Source organism: Coenobita brevimanus, chromosome 63, assembly GCF_032717465.1.
Source record: "Coenobita brevimanus isolate Jiangsu-jjx chromosome 63, ASM3271746v2, whole genome shotgun sequence".
In the NCBI taxonomy this organism is placed as follows: Eukaryota; Metazoa; Arthropoda; class Malacostraca; order Decapoda; family Coenobitidae; genus Coenobita; species Coenobita brevimanus.
The window spans coordinates 43,020,239-43,042,906 of NC_137016.1; the positions used below are offsets into that span (position 1 = coordinate 43,020,239).

General features: G+C 41.3%; 1 protein-coding gene and 1 non-coding gene across 2 annotated transcripts in view; both read right to left on the minus strand.

Moving 5' to 3' along the window:
* The window catches only part of LOC145404452 (complement component receptor 1-like protein), a 57,025-nt gene extending 41,187 nt beyond the window's left edge, over positions 1 to 15,838 (minus strand). Inside the window, exons 1-4 of the mRNA XM_080275970.1 lie at positions 15,776 to 15,838; positions 14,314 to 14,356; positions 11,248 to 11,445; positions 4,680 to 4,949 (exon numbers count right to left, since the gene is read on the minus strand). Of these exons, the coding sequence (XP_080132096.1) occupies positions 4,680 to 4,949; positions 11,248 to 11,445; positions 14,314 to 14,356; positions 15,776 to 15,838 (574 nt within the window). The remainder of the gene's footprint in view (positions 1 to 4,679; positions 4,950 to 11,247; positions 11,446 to 14,313; positions 14,357 to 15,775) is intronic.
* On the minus strand, positions 1,921 to 2,039 carry LOC145404548 (5S ribosomal RNA). Its single transcript, XR_013898204.1, has one exon. It is a non-coding gene; the product is annotated as a 5S ribosomal RNA (ribosomal RNA).
* Positions 15,839 to 22,668: the final 6,830 nt, after the last annotated feature.

Here is a 22,668-nt window from a genome sequence, read left to right on the forward strand (position 1 = left end):
GCTTAGGAGGAACATACAAAACTGGAATGATTACAGACCACTTTCTTTAAGCCCCATCACTACAAATGGTCTCACCTAAGATGAAGAAAATACTGTGATCTAGAAATGACAAGAAAGGCATAATAAATATGATTTCCTTGTGCTACAAAGTTGAGACTTTTTTTTTTTCTAAGGAAAAATACTTAAGTATCAGGAAATTTTCTGGCTGGCACTGCTTTTCAGTTAACAGATTTCTAGACATGGGTGGTTCTACTATACAAGTTACTACTGTATAACCTCAATGCAACTTTAGTAATAAGTAACAGCATATGAATTTCATTTAGGACTTTTTGTGTGTGTGTGGCTTGGTTCTCTGCCAGTGATGATTGTGTAACTAGCCTAGCAAATTTTTAGCAACAAGTAATTTAGAAGAACTGTATGTGGTTTTAACCTTTTGGCTACATTGTGCGTTCATGGTCAAACAAAAAAAAAAAAAACTTTGACGACTGTAGTCCACTTCTTCGATTTTTTTTTAACCTACACAACTTTAATCTACCACTCTCCCGTGAGTGTGGTCGTGAAGCTAGTTGCTCTAGCTGCCACCAGCATCAGGTGGCAGCACTTGTAAACATCCAACCTGCCTCGACTCATGGCTGACCACCCAAGCACTCGAGTTCTTCTGCCTTGGACTGTTGTTTTAGCCTCTTCCAGGTAAGATTTGTGCTAGTTATCTAAATAACATCAAGATCAATGCATATAGCTAACTGTCAATATATGTGCAATGCCAGTAAAGTGCCAATATACAAAATACAAGTGTTTTTTGCTGGGATCAGATCAGGTGTTTCTATCCATCATCATTGTTTCACTGTGTCAATGTTTCACATATAATCTAACTATTGGAGGTATACAGGTATATATATGCAAGTTATTGTAGCTCATCCTGTTTGAGTTTATACTAGAAAAAAAGTGTACGGGGGTGGTAAACATGGATAATAAACATGGGTAATAAAGTTATTGTGAAAAGATCGTTTTTAGGCATAGGCCTAGCATGGGAGGAGTGGTGTTTTTTCCCCTCTGTCTCTCAAGTGTGATTATAGGTAAACCACTGTGATGATGCCCCAGAAATCGGAAGACTGGATAAAGCAGTTAAGCATTTTGTATCCAAATTTGAAAACAAGAAACATAAGCCAAACTGCTGTGTGTGCAGTACTGAGCCCTCAAAATGTAAGCTGAAAGGTAAGGGACAAAGTAAAAGAAAGCAAACCTCATACTTTTGCAATGAATGTATCAATAAACTGGCACTGTGCCTCATCTCGTTTCCAGATATATCACGCTCTGGTGTACAAGAGGGAATGTCAGTGTTAGATAGGGCAGATAAACTGTAACTACATTATTTCTATTTTTCAAGGAACATGACAGAATGTGATCCCATTACAGTTGTATTTTTGACTGATTAGATTTGCAAGGATGTCATAAATTAATTTTTTGGAATATCAATCATTATTTTCCATGGAAACTTTGCCAGTATAGTTTTGTAGCTGTAACACAATAAAGCATCGATAATTTCTATTTTTCAAGGAATATGACAGAATGTGATCTCATTAAAATTATATTTTTTATTGTTTAGATTTGTCAGGAAGTCATCATTTTATTTTTTGGAAAATCACACCATTATTTTCTATGGAAACCATGGCAGTATACTTTTGCAGCTGTAACATGATAAAGCATGGATAATTTGCAGCCTTTATTATGAATTAGACCACATATACTCCAATATATATTAATATTTTTACCGAATTTTTAAAAATGCAATTTTATTTAATCATTCATCATTCATTGCCAGACGCCATGCATCCCAAGCGGGGTGGCCAAGGGCTTAGAGTTCATTGTTTTACAGGGAGGGGCACTAATCCTCCACCAACCCCACTTGACACGTAGGGATGCCAACAGCATCTGGCGTTCCCAGGCGGTCACCCATCCAAGTACTAACCAGACCCAACGTTGCTTAACTTCGTTGATCGGACGGGAAGCGGTGTACTCAACGTGGCATGGCCGTTAATAAAAACATAAATTTTGACAAAACTTTCAACTTTCAAGCAGTTCTAATGCCGGATACAAAAACTTTATGTATAAATAAACTTATGACACCAATCAAAAACATTGGAAACGCATTCTCATTTTTGGGTGTAAAAATGCCTCTCAATGAGGGCTGTGCCAAAATTGCCGGTGGAAGCCAAAGGCTTAAGTTCCTAAACACAGGTTGTACCTTGCAAGGTCAAAAATTATTAATCATATAAATAATTACAATGTACAGAGCTTACCAGCACCTAATTCATAGAGGCGGTTGTTCTCAGAGAGTGATGCTTCTTGTTGTGCTGGCCGAGCATGTGTCTGGCAGACAGACTTGTTGCCAGGCACATTAGAATGAATCTGAACAACCAAAGGAGAAAAAATAGCTGCATCTCCTATAGCACTGCCATGTCTTCTTTCTAGAGGAAACCTTCCCTGACCAGAAGATTGCACTTCTAATTGACTGGGGTGGACTGAAAAAGAAAAAATACCATTATAATCTGGCATTCTTTCATGAATGAAAGATATGAAAAGTCAAAACAAAACAAGTCAGTGAACACAATAAAGGCCTTGCCATAAAACAAACATCTAAGTATGGAGGTTGAAAAAGTACTGCAAGAAGATTTGTTCATGCCCAAACTGTGTAGGCATGAGACTTGGAAATACAAATGCCAAAAGTCACACTAAAATTAATGGAAATGAGGCTGTTGAAAAATGTGTGTTAACAATGTGGATAAGGTTAACCCCTTCTTTACCGAATTTCCGAAATGTGTACCCCTGTACTCAAAATGAAATTTCGGCAGCAGAACCGAATACGATCGTGAGTACTAGGGTACTCACGATCATTATAGGGGCCTATTGGGCTTCCTCTTCCTCGGTTTGGGTGCTTTGTGATCCCATGTGTGATGACATATGACAACTCTGTCACTGATGCCACACTCCCCTGCCATATGCCCCTCCCATGGGGTATAGTTTTAAGAAAATAAGTCAGATATGTTGTATAGGTCATTGTACCCATATATTTTGAATTTGGTACATATAATGCCCTATAACACGTGATATAATATGGCCAGATAATGCTTCTCGGTAAGGGGACTTTCGCTAGCTTAGCAATAGTGGTGGTACCGTGGGAAAGTGTGTGGGAGCACGCCGTAGTGTTTTTCAAGCAGCCGCGAGTGTCAGTGTTTTTTGATTTACTTCAGTCCCATGGCATCCTATGGCAATGAATCTGACTTGGATAGTTACTTAGAAGTGTCTGACGATAACGAAACACAATCTGACATAACTGTGAGCGACTCTGATGAGGAGTACATACCCGAGAATGATGGTGAAGTGAGCGATAGTAGTGGGGAAAGTGATACTGATTCTGGTATCAGTTTGGCCTTGAAGCACATCACCCCACCCCCACCTACTTCAGACCTGCCTGCCTCCTACCTCATTCTTCATGGATCTTCTTCATACTCATAAGGTGAATAATACAATCATTATTCTCTTCCCTATTCATTGATTTATATCTCTATCTACTTTATTTATCTGTATATTGTATGTTTACTAAATCAGTTGGTTAGACATGTAATACTGTCATGTACATTATTTTAACATATCATAAACACATTTTGTGGTCAATATCTACTTACCAATACAAAAATAAATAATATAAAGGAAATAGAAAAAATGTTATGATAAAATAAATACTACCCCACGAAAGAGCCACGCCTGGGGGAAATTCGGTTTGGAAGGGGGAGTAGCTGAGCAGGGGAGGGGGGCAGGGGGGGGAGGCGGTAACGAAGGAGTTAAGATAATATATAGTGATTCATGAGAGATGTGAAGTAAGGAAGTCTGTTGAAAGTAGGCTTGAGAATGCATTCTGATAGTACGACTGTACAGAAAGGATGGATGTAGAACAGCTAGTGAAACAGGTATACATTCATGAATGAATTTGAAAGTGGGAGGAGGTGTGGTCAGCCAAGAAAATTGACAGATGTGGTTAATGAATACATGAGAAAGTTGAGGTATGGATGTTGAGAAGATTTTGTGTATTTTATTATTATTATTATTTATGGCGCCAGGCAGTTTAGTGGGTAATTAAGGTACTTCAATCAGATTAAGCCTATGTAGGTTTATATCCAAGGGATAGTTGGGGTATATTGCTCACTTAATGCCACTCAAGGATGAGTGAGGCCAGTCACTCTCATCTTAAATGTCAGGACCAACTTGCCTAGCCCAGGGTTCCTATGCTCCTCACGGGGCGACATAGGATTGGATAATGGAAGGATGGATTATAATTCTTTTTTTGAAACATCCTCTGTCTCTATATTTTCCGCTCCTTCAAAGCCACAGTTTCAACTATGCAGTACTCGATTGACATATTACCTTTCCTTCTACCAATTTTCACCATTTTCTCCTCAAACAATAAACTGGAAATCTTGACAAAAACAAAGTGAGTAGTTAACCAAACACCCATTCCCCTCCTTTCAGTATTTAGGCCACCTTCTGAGAAAAATAAACAATATAAACAAAGTGATAAAACAAAGCTAAATTCAGAAGGGTGTTAAAATGTCACCACATGAATGCATAAAATATACCCTCCAAATATATATATATATATGAAAAGCAAATATGATACTCACCACACTTAGGCGGTTCTCCCAGCCATGTGCCGTGATGACATGTGCGTGAGGCATGGGAGAGAGGCTGAAGACAATACCCATTGCTGCATGAGTATTCTGCTATACTACCTTCAGGGAACCTAGCTCCTCCGCCCAAACCTTCTTGCTCCATCCCAAGAAACAGACCTCTTTCCCCATCTTCCATTCGACCCTTCTCAGTAAAGAAGCTTTCCTTCACCATTACTTGTACAGAGCCATGGGTTATGCTAACTGGGGTCTCACACTCCACAGCTGAAAGGAACCAAGAAAAAAATCAAATGATAATTCAAACTACATAAATTATGAAACAAAGGGACATGCCTTGAAAACTTTATCATCAACATTTAGGTGATGGTGACCATCATCCACTCACTTGGTGCAGTGCTGCCTACTTCTTCCTTCACCTTTATCATTTTTTTTCTGTCTGTCCTCCTCTCTTCCTATTTCTCTCATCTTTCCTGTCACTTTTTATTACACTTCTTTCCTTTTCATGTGACTTTACACTGAGTGGTATGCCTAATGGTTTCCTGCAAGCCAGAAAATTATTTACAACACTGGGTGGTAACCATATAACCAACATACATGTTCCTAATGTGTCAACAAGTGGGTTGGTGGAGGGTTAGTGCCACTCACAATAATACAACTAACTCATTCTTTGCAGGATTATGGTGTCTGGCTATAGACAGAGAGATAGACCACTGACACAAGATTATCTTACCCTAATTATTCTTATCATCCCAAGCCAACTTTCCACCTACAAAATGGGTGAAGACGTCCAAATCACTGCCTCCTGACTTGATTATAATAAGGATACGAATCAGGAAGGAACACAAATCCTACCCACAATCTCTACCTCTCACAAGCTCTTCATCTTCTATGTAAAAGGAAGTATGGCACTACTTGCAATACAAATGCTGGATTATGGCGTAGTCACATTCTTCTACAACTACTGTACAAGGTGAGGGGTTTGTAGTTCCAAGTTTCCCACCTATTTTAGCTGCCTTTTCCAACACACTTGGATTACATGATCAGTATTCCATCTTCCCTCTCCCCAAGGATATAGTGTGAATATGACAGAACCTAAATACAGTAATCCCCGTACTATCCGGACGCCCACTTTCCGGACATCCCCACTTACCGGACATTATCGTCCCGGGATCCAATTTTCCCAAAATGGTCCAAAAACCGCAAAATGTTGGGGAAAAATCCGACTTTTTTCCGCCTGTAATTTGAACTTGGCGCTTGCAGCGCGGGACAGCTTTGTTTTGGTGCGTCATTCCTCCGACGTCCGCTAGAGCCCCCCCTGCATCCTCCCCACTTACCGCCTGTCTCTTGTCGTAAGTGCACGCTCGTCGTCATGGCTGCCCACGTGCTCGCTTTTGTGGTGGTACCTTACCTGCTGCTCTCGTGCCTCTTCTTCGTGTGTGTGATGATGGCCCCGCCGCCTGAAAAGAGGAAGAGAGTGGTTTTGATTCTGGAGAAGAAGAGGGAGATATTGGAGAAAGTGGATGCGGGATGGTCTTCGTCACGCATCCTTCGTGAGTTCAACCTGGCCTGATCTACTTTGTTTGATATCAAGAGATCCCGAGACAAACTCATGCAGTACACGGCTGACTTCTCATCGAAAAGCAAACGCAACGTGGAGAGGAAGATGATGTTTACCCCAAGTATGCTGAAGTCGACCGCTCCACGTTGATTTGGTATCGACAGCAATGTGCTGCTGGTGTGTTGGTGCGTGGCATGGAGCTGAAGGCTGCTGCTCAGAAGTTCGCAAGGATTCACGACGCCCTAGACTTCAAGGCATCCGAGGGTTGGCTCCTCGTGTTCAAGTTACGACATGGCCTTAACAACCGTAAGTCTCATGGCGAAGCTTTGGACGCTAACGAGGATGGAGTAGAGGAGTTTCGGCACAAGGTGAAGGGCTTGATCGACAGGGAGGGCCTCACTCTCGTTCAAGTCTACAACGCTGATGAAACTGGTTTATTCTATCGCTCTTTGCCAACGAACACTCTAGCCGAGGAGATGGAAAAGCGTGTAACTAGAAGCAAGCTCTCCAAGCAATGGATATCTGCTTTGTGTTGTGCTAATGCTAACGGCATGCACCGGTTTAAGCCTGTTATTGTTGGCCGTGCAAAGCAGCTGGAGATTCATGTCACTGATATGGTGCTAAGTCCATGTGACAACTGAGGGTCCTCGTGGCTTGACAGGCGGCTGAAGATAAAAAGAAGGAGGTGGCCATCTTCTTGTACATTTCCTTTTTCTTTGTCACAGTCCCAACGGTTGATGGTGCAAGGCCTAAAGCTCACCCAATCTTCGAGACACCCTGCCGCTCCTCGCGACGTCTTATTATTTCCAATTTCCTCTCAAGAGTGAGAGTACAATGCTGGTTCTTCTTTGCAGCTGGTTCCCCGGATGCTGGAGATGATGCAGGGCGCTTGGGAGGCATGGTGGAAATACAAAAAGGTGAAGAACAGCGAAAAACAGCCTAACGTACAGCGAAGCTGAGAGGAGAAGACGGACGTGACTCGACTGGGAAGCGCGTGAAAATGTGTTTACCAGAGAGCAGTTAGTTCGTTTTCTCGCTGCAAGTGAGCACGGCACTGTGCAGCATGCCCATTTTGAATTTTTCGTATTTCCTCTCATATTGTTTTTCATACCATCGAGACAGATACTTTCGTATTCTGGAATTAGTCCTACATTCATCGCTTTTGTACCATCGGAAATTCGTACTTCCAGTTTTCGTATTTCAAGGACTCACTGTTCTGTACCTTCAGGTTTTCCATGTGGTGGAGTTGCAGACTACTTGAACTTTTACTGGACGAGCAGTGAGTTTAGAAGGAGGTGTACTAAAATCACGTTTTTTTCACTCCCATGGCTGCTACCCCGAGCTTACCACACTCTCACATTAACATTATAATTACTATTCAACACTGCACATACTGTACTATAAACATTCACTGTGTGATCACTGTGGTAGTTATATTTCACTGTACTGGCACTGCAAAACTTGTACCACACTTGCAGTGAAATACATTTTCAAAACCATTTTATAACACTCTTTTCTAATAAAATGGACGCTCCATATTATAAAAATACAGTAATGATAATATCACAAATCACATCACTGTCATGTCACCGTTATTGTTATGTATTTATTACACAGAGGCACTTGTGGAGAAAAAATATGTTTCCTTGGGGAGAATAATATGTTTGGCCATGTGGAGAGGATGAAGAGCGAAAGACTGACAAGGAGTGTATGTGAGTGAGGTGCAAGGAGCAAGAGGGAGGGGGAGGCCAAGGATGAGATGAATGGATGGAGTGGAGAGGTATATAAGAGAGGGAGGTGTGAGCTGGGAGAAGGGCAGTGAAATGACCGGGGACAGGGAGATATGGAGGCGATTTGTTTGTGGCCAACCCTCACAGGATTAAGGCTCTGACAATAGATAGATAGACAACATAACTGTTTTTCATTCATTCATTGCCAGATGCCATGTATCCCAGACGGGGTGGCCAAGGGCTTAGAGTTAATTGTTTTACAGGGAAGGGCACTAATCCTCCACCAACCCCACTTGACACGTAGGGATGCCAACAGTATCTGGTGTTCCCAGGCGGTCACCCATCCAATATAAAAATATAATACAGGCACACCCCAGTTTAACAATGCAATTAGTTAAGTAGAAAACCCACCACTAGGCGGGGTATGGTACCTCGTGGTAGATTTAACATGTAAAGTATGGGGATGTGTTTTTGAGCCTTGGGTTTCCCCCCCAACCATGACCTAAACCTACCCAAACGAGACTAAAAACAAGTTTCTAGCTAACCTAAACCCCAAGATAGCTTTCAAACAAGCTGAGCTAAGCCTAAAACAGTTTGTAACTCACCTAAATCCAAAATAGAATATGAAAATCGTCAAACATAAGTCTGGAAAAAATCAAACTTAGTGTCAGGACTGTAAAATATCTTATACATAATAACCAGCAACATACATAATATAGTCTAGAGGTTAGGTCAATGTCAAACCTAGGGGCAAAAGGAAGTGACGTTAGCACCTCTCGAGAAAGTCTCACATCAGTACAATAGCCCACAAACAGCGCCTTGTGACCATACACACACACAGGCTTAGAGAACATTTCCACGATAATATAGCACACGTGACACGACCCCTGCTAAACGAGAATGTAGGAATCAGAGCTCAGAAAGACACCAGCCATAGAACTGACAGGTAGTGGTGAGAAGGAGGCTAGCAACAGGGGCGAGAGGGTGGCAGAGAGAGACAGAGCAAGACAGGGAGGTAGGTAGTGGGACTCTACTTTATACTTCACTCGTGTGTGAGGGACTTTGTTAATATTTCCAAGACAAATAAAAATAGTCCCATACTAATCTTTACCTTTCCTGTCATTGCATGACAAAAGGTAATTAAGATTATCTACTTACAAACCTATTCGCGTATAACAACTATTCGTCCAGGAGTCTAGTATATGTATAACTGATCTACAAAACACACTACAAGAAGCTACGAAGTAACAAAATTAGTAAGCTGTACCCCAAAATGAAAATGTTCACCCCTCCCATGACTAAACACTTTACAGCAATCTAAGTCTAAAAACAGTTTATAAAATCAACCTAAAAACAAAATTTAAGTCTAACATATCATCAAAATCGGTTTAAAATAAAACAAAATCCATCGTTACACCAGGGTTTGGCCATAGTTCAGTGGGGTAGGGTGGTATTTCTATCCCCATCATTATGCCAGGATATCACATCTAGGGGTATCGTATCTTGGGGTCTGCCTGTATTACTATGGTGGGGTGGTGTTGGGAAGGGTTTGTTATTGTCATCCTACTCCTCCAAAGAGCATAGAAAGCTGCCTCAATGCCCGAACTGCTTTGAAAAATGGAGGGACTACGTATGTGAACACCCGTCTCTTCACCATTAGTACTCTTGGACTGCATATGCAGACACCCATCTCTCAAGGGTTAATAAAAACCATACCATTCAGCTACCTTGAAAAACTTCTCTTACACACCTAATGTAGGCTAGGAATAATATTCTTCATAATGAATTAATACAATTACTGCTCCCTTTCCTATCTCAGTCCAACACTCTCACCCCAGACTGTTACTAAACATTTTCCTTCCACCCTTATCCTGACTCCTCTTGCTGTTTACTGATCTCTCGGTGCTGTTTCATTCTACTGCTTCTCTCATTTTTCCCTAAAACATCCCCCAACTGCCTTACCCTGACATCTCCTTTGTTGTTACCATGACAACTTCCTTTCTATCATCCTAACCCCCTCTTTCCCTGCTGCTTAACTGGAACAACCTCCTCTATGCCATCCTTATGCTTTGTGCCTTACTGTGTACTCATGACAATTTCCTCTGTATCACCCTGACCCTTCCTTCCTTGCTGTGTAACCATGATAACATCCTTTGTGTCACCTTATCTCTCTTCCTGCTTTTTAACTGTAACTTCTTTTGTGCCTCCCTAACAACTTCCTCCTTCTAGTACAACCATGACAACTTCCTTTGGGCACCAGGATTTACATTGCCAGCCACCCTAGGACAGGCCTAGTATAAGATGATTCCCAAACTACCGAACCACCAGTGGTAAAGCTAAGATCAATAGTCTCCAAACCACTACTAAGGTAGTAAGTACAATTTATTAAATTCTCTGAAAGTACAATGTACTGCCAGTAAATCATGTTATCAGAGACATATACAAACACCAGCCATTAGGATATGCACCATATGCTGGCTATCATCAGTTGTGGCAATGGTGCAATAAGGCAGATAATCTTATTGTTCACATTTATAGGTGTCATGGTTAGCAGCAAACCTTAACTTAGCCGGTGTATCATTTACTCTGCTATATGCTTTTGAGATCGGTGCATGAGAAGAAAGTGAAAGCAGAGACAGTTATACAACTTCTAATGATGAGGAGTACTTCTAATGCAGTGGATATAACAGAGTATCATTTGTTGCTGACAACTGATGATGAAGCAAGGCTGATACATTTGATTCAGACTGAGACCCTCTTGAATCCAGGTGACATACTGGTTTATTCTTGCTGCTACCAGTTGATTTTATTCAACTTCTCATACTGAAGGGGGTTTAGAAAAATATTAAACCCCAGCAGTTATTAAAGTCTACCTTTCATAGAATAAACAGTCATAACAAAATAAATTGCAAAAGACATCCTCAAGCTTAAGGAGTTAATAAAATGGTGAGACTTAGATGTGTATAACAATCTCTCTGTTCAAACAATTATGCTAATGGATCTGATGGATTATAAATAGATGCACTTCTTAATTTTACACTGTTTTCACTGGTTCAACACCATACCAGCATAAGAATTTTAAGAAAATTTGCATCGAATTTTATGTTACTGATTTTGCACCTGGATTATAAGGCAACCCCCTGTTTTCTTATAAGCTACTAACAGTTTAAGCAGCTGAAATATATGGCATTCTAAAATCCTCTCTTCAAATCATAAAAATAAACTTCCAACTCTCTCTCTCTCTCTCTCTCTCTCTCTCTCTCTCTCTTCCCACCTTGACACTGTGGATGTAGCTGCTGAAAGGGATGAAAGCCATCAATGGTGGTCCACATTCCACCAGAGGTACAGAGCAGCTTAGTGTCACCAACAGGTCGGTATCCAGTTGGGCAGTGCACCACAACACTTTCACCAATGAGGTACAATCGTTTCAAAGGTGCCACTTCTCCTCTCACCCAGGGACGGGAACATTTCTCTACAAAGTTCAAGATTATTAATAACCTGTTTGTGCAGATAATTCAATCTTGTATACACAAGTGACAACACTTCTATACTCAGTCTGTTGGCTTTTCTTATTTTACATTAAACAATACAGTAAACTCTAAACTATCCCTGTAATTCAGCCAAGACCTAAGCCAGTTAAAGCAAAAGGCCAGATATTGCATAGTACCCCCTCAACATTCAGTGATGAGCAGGATATTGTGTTACTATCTGTCTCAACCCTCTATCCTAAAAAGTTTTCCATAAGTAAAAGGAGAAACTTAAGCATAAAATATAATACCGTATTGATACAGTACAGCAATATTGTAAATATTGTACCATACTGTACAGAACAATCCTAGCTGATTAGGAAGCTTGGGGAATTAACTTTCCCAGTTACTTACTTTTCCCAGAAATCTGATATATGCTCTTATAAACAGGTTATATCACTGCAGTATATACAATACCACTTGTATCCAGGGCCACAAAAACAATTCCATTCGAAAAATAACCTCTTCTCAAACACACCCTATGGACTTAACACTATTGATTGCAGGGTCTTGCAGGAGTGCACAATGCACATGGTAAGTTTACTTTGTTAAACATTGTTATTTTATTCATCCGTCCGTCCATCCATTATCCAATTCTACGCTGCCCCATGAGGAGCGTAGAAGTCTGGGGCTAGGCAATTTGGTCCTGACATTTAAGATGAGAGTGACCAGCCTCACTCAACCCTGAGTGGCATTACATGAGCAATAACCCCAACCACCTCTTGGATATAAACCTTCACCAGCTCAATCCGATTGGAGCACTGTAATTACCCACTAAATCACCAGGTGCCATAATTTGGTTATATGGTTACCAACGAGAATACTAAATGGTTTCCTGGTGTACAGGAAACCATTAGGCTTGTCACTGAGTACAGACTCATCCATAGGCAGAAGGAAGAGGAAAGAATGAAGGAAAGACAAAAGAGGGAGTGTAAAGTCACCCGTAGGCAGATGGACATGGAAAGAAAGAAGTAAAGAAAGACAGAAGAGGAAGGAAGTAATGGAGGGAGGAAAGGGTAGACACCCAAGAGCAGCACTACATCGAGTGAGTGGATGGTGAGCGTCCACACCTACCACCAACTGGAAAAATGAACAAAATAAATAAATCTTGAGCATTTATTGGTGAAATGATGATCAGAAAAGAAGCGTTGTACAACAGAATTATCACGACTCCCTTGCTCAGTTGTCTACGGCCGCAGGCCACCAATTTATTCCTCAAATGCGTTCTAAGAAAAATTTATACATTATCTTACAATGCATTTGCACTGGCAGAGAAGATAAAAATCTAGCTATGAAAGAAAGGTTTACTTTGTTGGATAAAATTAATGTGCTTGTAATTCGTACATATTTACTGTACGATCTGCACACCAGCTGAGAGGTGAGTGAGGGGTGAAGTATGGTGGTAAGGCAAGGTATAAATCAGCCAGAGTGAGGAGTGGTTGGAAGAAGTTCAGGGAGCTGTTGCTTCTCCTAACATCGAGAGGGCTCTCCCTCCATGCTATGGAATCTTCGTATGCGGCACGTGTTAAGAGTGTAATGCTGCATGGCAGCAAGACCTGGGCTGTTTGGAAGAGGATATTTGCAAGCTCAAACATACAGCAATGACAACAATTAGGTGGATGTGCAGTGCGACCCTGAGTGTGAGGCCAGAGGGGGCTAGGTTTACAATGGAAGAGTTGAGAGGTAGGATGGGACTGGAGTGTATTGGTGCTGTGATGAGAAGAGGTAGATTGAGATGGTTTAGGCATGTGGAGAGGGTGGAGGATGATAAATGGGTATAGAAAGCGACAGGATTAAACATTATGGGCAGGGTTGGAAGAGGTAGACCGAAAATGACCTGGGACGAGGTCATTGTGTGTGACCTCAGGGATAAGGCACTGGATGGGGAAGCTGCCAGAGATCAAGCAGCATGGGGAGCTACCATTAGCTTAACAAGGCAGATGCACGCAAGCATGGTGGAGCCTTTAAAAACGAAACGAAATGGAGTGGCCCTATACTGAACTGCGAGCAAGGGAGTTGTGATATTTCTACTGTACACCCACCACAAATTGACTTAGGACCTACACACAAAATTGCTATGGAAGAGTTGTCTGTCTTTTTGTGTTTCCACCTCTACCAAGTGAATTTTTTGGGCAAGAACTGGCAAACTTCTCTGGTGTTGGCAGGAGGTGGTGAAACACGCAGCACGTCAGCACTTGCCCAGAAATGAGGGTGAGAGTATATGTTCCCATCGCTCTGAGCTTGCACCTCGCTCTTTTTTCGTATGCATTACTGTTTGCCCTGTTATTTTCTTAGAGTCAAGTTGTCAAGCCTGGAAAGTACTGTTCAAGGGATGAGAGGGTCAGTATCATTGCATGGAGGCAGGATAATGTCCCTATCAACACGATTTGTGAACATACTGGACGCGCAAAGTCGACCGTCATGAAGATTCTTGCTGCAGTGCGCGGCCTGCCACCTGATGTCGTACCAGAGCACAAGCATGGCGGTGGAAAGAAGAGGACGACTTCCAGAGGTACGTGAAGAGGGAAATAATCAAGAATCCTCAACTGACAGCAGCAGAATTGAAGAGAATGCATCCCCAGCTGTTACAAGACGTCTCAATTCGAAATATCCAACACCGCTTGCAGAAGAAGCTGGGTTTGCCAAGCCGCACTGCAGCCAAGAAACCGCTTCTCACTGACCACATGAAGAAGCAGCGCATTCAGTTTGCCAAGAAGTAGGCACACTGGACATCGGATGAGTGGAGAAAAGTTATGTTTTCTGATGAAAATACATTTCAAGTGTTCCAGATGCGTTCTGCCAAGGTTCTTCACCTTGCTTCCCATAGTCGATCTGACCCTGCTTACACAGTGCCGACTGTTAAGCACCCACAATCAGTGATGGTATGGGGGTGTTTCTCGGGTGAAATGGGAAGGGGAGGCCTCTACTTTCTTCCTAAGAACTTGATGATGAATGGGGGCTGGTACATTCAAATTCTGAAAGATCATTTGTTAAACTTTTTTGCTATTCATGGGTGTGACTTTTTCATGCATGATTCAGCTCCACGTCACAAGTCAAGAAAGGTGACAAAACGGCTTCAGGATAATCAAACTGAGGTCCTCAACTGGCCTGGCAACAGTCCGGATCTAAATCCGATAGAAAACTGTTGGACAAAGATGAAGAAAATCATGGCAGAGAAGAAGACACCCAATTTGGAAAACCTCAAGACTGAAATGACAAATGTTTGGTGCAATGTCCTTGGACTACTTTAGAGATCTAAATGGTTCCATGCCAAAATGCATCCAACTGGACCTGAAAAATAAGTGAAACATGATTTAATTTTAATGAATGACATTTCATGAACAAACACTGTGATATACTGTGAATTCTGTGTTTTTTAATACCTTGTGAGGGGAGGTCCTAAGTCAATTTGTGGTAGCTGTACAACACTTCTTTCCTAATCATCAGTTTACCAATAAATGCTCAAGATTTATTTATTTATTTTTCCAAGCAATTCATATGTACTTACTGTGTTATCTGCAAAACAACTGAGTACAGTAGTGAGTGAGGGGTCAAGTGACAGTAGACAGGTAAAGAATAAATTAATAGGCAGGAGTTGTCTGCATGAGTTTGAGCAGGGGAGTCATGATAATTTTACTGTACAACACCATTTTCCAAATCACCAGTTCACCAATAAATCGTTCGCATTTTTGAAGACTCCAACAGCATGCCTGCATGAGTCGGCCTTGGTCACCTAATGGCAGCTCACCATGCTGCTCAATCTCTGGCAGTTTCCCTATTTAGTCCTCTAACCCTTTGGTCACACTCAATGACCTTGTCCCAGGTCTTTTTCAGTCTACCTCTCGCAACCTTACCCCCAACATTAACACTTCACATTTTCTGCACCCAATTATCATCCCCCATCCTCTCCACATGCCCAAACCATCTCATTCTACCTCTCCTCATCACAACATCAATATGCTTCAGTAAACCTAGCCCCCCCAGGCCTTGCACTCAAGGACGCACTGTACATCCACCTCATCATTGCCATTTCTGTATGTTTCAGCCTGTGAATATCCTCTTCCTTTACTGTCCATGTCTCACTACCATATGAGGCACCCAGGACCACAGGGGGGTAAGCCACACTTCCCAACTTTCGGAGTTAAATGTGGGAGAAATGAGCTCAGAGGTTAAAAAATATCGTACAACAAACATTTCACAAAAAAAGAATCCTTATGGGTTGCGAACGAGGGTCGAAAGTAGCATGTTTTTGTGCATGGGTTTATATAGAGGTACTTGAAGGCACAGGTCCATAGGGGCGTAGGCATTAGCCAATGAGTGCGTGCCTGGCAGCCACATGCCCGGTCTTGGCCAATCACGCGGCACTTCCCGTGAACACCTGACTGCTTCCTCACTGAGTGCTACGCTTGGTGGTGTATGGCTGAGATCTGCGTGGATTATCCTCCTCTATTTCGCCATTTTTTTTGTGGATTAAATAGACAGTCATGGATGATAGTGATTCAGCAAGTGATAGTGAGGTCAGAAAGTTAACCAGGAAGAGAGCAAGGTGGCCATAGACTTGGAAGAAGAGGGAAATGAAGAGGAAGAGAGATAGTGGTGAAGTTTACTTCAGCCGCGCACAAGTAAACACGTGAATGCCCAGGCAGTGGGTGAGCCTTGCAAGTGTTCTGCATGATGTTTTGATGCTGTGGGTTGGGACAACATCTAGACAATATTCAAGAACTACTGGCATAATGTCCTTCATAAATTTTAGTCAGGTCTTCGGGGGGGGGACCATTTCAAAATTCATACAAAAAAAACTATTGGGTGTAGGATAATAACACTTTAACATGTTACTAATACCAATATATATATGTTACAACGTAACATTAATTTCATGCAGGAAAGTTTTATGTATAAGTTTATTTTGGGGGTGTAAAAAAAAAAAAAAAAAAAAAAAAAAACACACACACACACACACATACACAAAAACACCTTAAAAAACGTGACAAAACAAGTCTTGACGAAACATTTCCATTGATATATAATATAATGCCTTACCTATCGAAATGATGTATATAATTAAACCCTAACTTTAATGTTTAATTACTCAAAACAAGGGTCTTGTGGGTAACGCCCCTCTGGTCCTGGGTGCCTCATATAGCATTACAATCCTAACACATGCTGCATACAAAGATCCCTTAGAATGAAGGGACAGCCCTCTCAATGTCAGGAGAGGCAACAGCTCCTTGAACTTCTTCGAACCACTCCTCACTCTAGCCACAGAGGTGGCTCCTTCAACTCCTCAAGCTTATAACATGTCTCCCAAATAACAAACTCATCCACACACTCAAGAGACTCACCAGTAAGTCCATGCCTGGCAATATCCACATGCTCTCCTTGACACACCGCACACATGAAATCAGCATTACCTCGTAGTCTACCTCTAATACCACTACATCTCTTACGCACCCACTTATCACAAACACTGCATAAGATGGAATTACTTCCCATGCCCTTGTGACAAATCGCACATGGCCACTCTCCCTCTTCTTTAACAGTACCACCCCCTGTCCTAGATATCATCATTTTTGTTTTATCTGCATTTACTCTTAAGCCCTTATGCCCCATACCATCTCTCCACTTCCTAAATCTTTCCTCTACCTCCTGTTTATTTATAAAGCATCAGCATACAGTACATCATGTCCCATGTGAGTCCATTTCTGAAGTCAAGAGAGAGGACTTCAAGTACCATGATAAACAACAAGGGGCTCAAGACTGACCCCTGATGCACAGCAACATTCATGGAAAACTCAATGCTCAAGATTTATTTCTTTACTTCATTCTTCCATGATTTTATAAGTAATATTTAACAGAATGGACCTGCCAAGATACATTAAGATACTGCAGACTCATTGGCCGTTAGAGTCAGATTGTTAGGTAGAAGACTGTGTGGGTACCACACACTTTTTGCTGATGAAGAGCATGCCTTTTTTTCAATGGATTTAATAATCTTTCTTTTCTTGACCCTCTATTCTAAAAACTTTCCTATGAGTAAATGATGGAAATTAAACAAAATACAATACAGTATAGACAGAGTAATACAATACATATTGTATTATGTACTCATCTAGTGTTGGCATCAATGGAGGGTACTGTACACCATGCAGTACAGTTCAGTGCACTTTATCTCATGTGGTCTAGTGGAAATACCTGTAATTACATGTACAGTAATTTCAAAATCGTAACAGAGCACTAAGACATGAAGCACTGAGAGGCCACAAGCTCTACAGCAACAAGCAAGGCACGGGAGGCCACAGAGTAAGTCTCAGCACCAGAGTTTTGCCACCACATGGTCACATGAGCAGAGTGCATAGATACGTCTTCACTGAATGAGATCCATAAAAGACAGAAAGTGCAGGCTCGCTGTGCCAGGGGCTGCTCCCACAATGAATTCTGGTTGACTGACGTGTTGCAGGCATTCTCACTGGCTGGTGAGCTGCGAGGTTTTCCTGGGCACCAGCTGGCTACCACATATGAACAGATGATGTGCCTCGCATCCTGGTATTGCATAAAACCATTGGTTACTTTCTGTTTCAGTGCCGGATGTTGCATAATTTTGCCGGCCACTGCTTTAACGGAGCCAAGACAACAGCGCCGGATACTGCATAGGGTCAAATATTGCAACGACGGATAATTGCGAGTTTACTGTATACAGGACGTACTAGATTATTATTGAGCACACTTAATTTTCTGAATGTCCACATTTTTCGGTTTTCATAAGTACTGCTCAGTATAATTTGCTAAGATGGTTGTGCATTCAGTCAAATGTATGTACAGTATACATGTAACTAGTCCTGTACTGTACTAGAAGCTAATGCACTCACTAATTTTGCACCTATTTGGTACCATGATCGTGTTGCAAAACTAAAAATCACAAAATTCGTGAGCATACTTTATATGTAATATGAAGTAATTGGTTCCGGGGTCAGCCAACTCATTCCCCCTTAGCTACCCATGATACAATACCCCTACTACTGTATAAATTGCATACAGTTAATCACACATGTATTATATTACTGAGCCATAATACTAAAGATTTTACTAACACTGACGCATGGGCTGAACTGCTTGATGAGACTTGAAGATGAGTTCCAAGGCTGGAAGTAGTGGTTAGTTGGTTCCGGGGTCAGCCAACTCATTCCCCCTTAGCTACGCATGATACAATACCCCTACTACTGTATAAATTGCATACAGTTAATCACACATGTATTATATTACTGAGCCATAATACTAAAGATTTTACTAACACTGACGCATAAGCTGAACTGCTTGATGAGACTTGAAGATGAGTTCCAAGGCTGGAAGTGGTGGTTAGTTACCAGCTGCCCCCTCACTGCTCCCCGCCACCAATGCTGAGTTCCCCACACCACCACTTCCTGATGCCTCAACACCGAACACACTGTTGATTCTGGGCAGTTAAAACACTTCACAATACCACATGTTCTAGCACCACTGTCCAGCATGGCTAGTCAATCAATCAATCAATCATTTCCTGTGGCACCCCAGGGGATGCATAGGGTCTCAATGAACTCTCTCCACCAGTATTTGTCTCTTGCCATCTCCTTCAGGTCCCACCAACACTCCTCTCCCGCTTCTTTTTTCATTGTCCTCAACCAGGTTTCCCTCGGCCTACCTCTACCTCTTCTTCCTCTAGCAGTCCACTCTGGCACATCCTGTATTAAACAACCTTCTTTTCTGTATATGTGCCCCAGCCACTTCCAGCGAGACAGTCTCACATATTCATTAACTGGTTCCACTCTTGTAATATCCCTTACTCTTTCATTTGTAACTCTGTCTTGCCACTTTACCCCAAGAATCCTTCTCAGTATTTTATTCTCAAATCCTAATACTTTCTGATCTGTTGCAATTGTACTGTACCATGACTCATGCCCGTAAATTAAAATGGGTCTAACCATGGACTTGTAAATTTTCACTTTAGTATGTACCAAAAGCATATTATTATTCCAAACAGATTTCAACATTCCAACAGCTCGCCAAGCCTGTCTAATCCTCTCCTCAATTTCATTGTTTAATGATCCATTAGATGATACAATCGTTCCCAGATATTTAAAGTTTTCTACATTCTTCACCACATTATTCCCAATTACACAATTGATTTGGTTCTCCACGTTCATATTAATAATTTCAGTCTTTTCACAATTTATTACCAATCCCACTTTTTCTCCTTCCTCCACCAGACAATCGAGCACTCTCTGCATCTCGTAAATACTTCCGCAAATCAGTACAATATCATCAGCATAGTCCAAATCCATCAGCTTCTTATTCTAGCATGGCTAGTATACCATGTTTATCTTTTAGAGAATATTTCTTCTTACTCACATCTTTACAGTGCTCCCGGGTACCCTTGCCTTTCCTTGAACCCTCAGCACTGCAGTCACTCATTATGTAATCATGAAACATATTACATAACACGCAAACTAGAGACTCAAGAGAGAAAGTCCTGCGAGCATGAGATCGCAACAATACAAAGAGTTGCAGGATATGGCAGCTGTGGCTGCTGGGGCTCACGAAACTCTCAGTATAATCGCGAGACTCCTTGCAGTGGAACATTCCTCTGCATCGTGAAACTACCGAGTGCACTGTATATAAGAAAGTCACTAAGTGGTAGGGGGTGGTGACAATCATCCACTCACTTGATAAGAGTGTTGCCTATTTCACAATGTGACCATACACTGAATGACAAGCCTAAAGGTTTCCTTTAACTCTGGAAACCACATACAACAATGGGTGGTAATAATATAACCAAATAACAGAGTAATGGGCCTACTACAGTGTCCCTGTTTACTGGGTTGAGACACAAATGCGATTTCCATCCAGGAAACAAACCACCACACACTCCCCCATGCCTTGCTTTGGTGAGGCGCTGTCCACCACAAGAAAATATTAGTTCACTGCAAGGGATGACCCTGCAGGGGAGAATGCTTAACTGGGGTTGATGGATCTGCTCAGTCAGATTCACTAGGGGTTACTATGCCATTATTACGACTGTAATTCAGAATAAAAATATCATCATCACCATCATCCTAAGCATTATTTCCACTGACTAATGATATGGGTAAAGTCATCACCTTTCCAAACGTAATTTCCACTTCAGACACAACGTGAGTTAGAATCCACAAACAAAAATAGCGAATGCATAACGTAGAACAACTAAACAGTGTGACCAATGAAATGGACAACACAATCACACACACACACTCACACACACACACACACACACACACACACACACACACACACACACACACACACACACACACACACACACACACACACATGACCCAAGCCATCTTGGCTCTGCTTCAAAAGCTAAAATCTTTTCTTATTTTTGTTAAGTGCTTCAACAGTGGAGAATCACTCCATAGGCTACGAAGTTAATATGGGGCTTTAACACTTTTCATTCATATCTTTAGACCACCATTAATAAGGATTCAGCTCTTTTCATATCTTTTTCCATAAATATTAGTGCTTGAACCATCCACTATGATTTCAGGACAATTCTTTAGTTCTTCAACATTCATACTTCACTTTCACGCACATTAATTTACCACAGCCTATCTACAATCTTCTATGGCCTACCAACAACATTCTATCTAATTTGGCTAACTGTGTACACTATAAATTACACAGACAACTAATGTACATGAAATTATCAATAGTACCTGTTCCTTCCTCCCTCCCTGAGGTGATCATGGTGGAGGAAGAGGAGCTGGTGAAAAAATTCACAAATACTACGATCATCCACACTTTCATTCTTGTAATGCCCACCATCATCATTCTGCAAAGGAAAAAAGAGTCAAACAAACTTACAGGCCCGGCATAGTTAAGTTTAATCAATGCAACTGTCTTAAGTATACTTGGAATTTTTTTTTTTCCTGTACAGTCAGACAGACTCTCTAGTCCTACAAACATGTAAACACAAGCATGAAAAAATTAGATATGCCCTGACATGCAGAAGTATGGAAAACTGAGCAGTACAAACTTTCACATCTGAAATGGTTCGATATGACAGATTTATGGAAAAAGGAAAATTTTTGAATAATGTGTCACAGTGATAACTAATAATAAAATCATGCAATATATAACTGACAGTACCATCAACAGTACACAGTGAAGTACAGTACCTGTTCTTACATGAAAAAAAAAAAAAAAAAAAAAAAAAAATTACACTGATTATTTACGGATAAGTGATATTAACACCACCTTATCACATCAAAAAATATTTTGAAAAATATTTTTTTTGGAAATCAGGCTATTGAATTTCAAAGTCTGTACTGTGGTGTACTACCTTTCTCTACCGACTGTCTAGCACTACATCCAGAAATGGGTGGCCCTGACAAAGGCATTTAGATTTCTAAATAAAAGAACTGACCATCCTCCACTATACTGGCACTGACTCACCTTATCACTACACCTTGTGTCTAGTCCACCTTTTCTTCTCTCAATTACCCTTTTCTAATAAACTCTCCTAATCAGCCTCTCAGACTCCATATAATTACTCAAAGTGGCTACCTTTGCTTTGTACTTAATATAATGGTTATCTTGTCAGTCAAATCTACTGCTGCACTGGGATTTTAAATGGATCATTAAATGACCCACTTACACAATATGGTGGACGTGGTTGAAAAACTCAAGAGCTGAGAAGACAATGCTACACAAACATGACTGCATAAGTCTGAGTTGCAGTGTTGAATGTGATGAGGGCAAAAAAGATACACAACACTTTGTTCATTCGTTTTTGAAGACTCCAACATGCTTACATGCGTCAGCCTTGGTCACCTAATGGCAGCTCTCCAGGTTACTTGATCTCTGGCAGCTTCCCTATTCAATCCCATTTCCCTGAGGTGACACTCAATGACCTTATCCCAAGTCTTTTTCAGTCTACCTCTCGCAACACTACCCCTAACTTTAACACTTCTCACTTTCTGCACCCAATTATCATCTTCCATCCTCTCCACATGCCCAAACCATCTCATTCTACCTTTCCTCATCACAACACCAATACACTTCAGTCCCATCCCACCACTGAACTTTTCCATCATCAACTTAGCTCCCCCAAGCCTAACACTCAGGGACGCATTGCACATCCACCTAAACATTGTAAT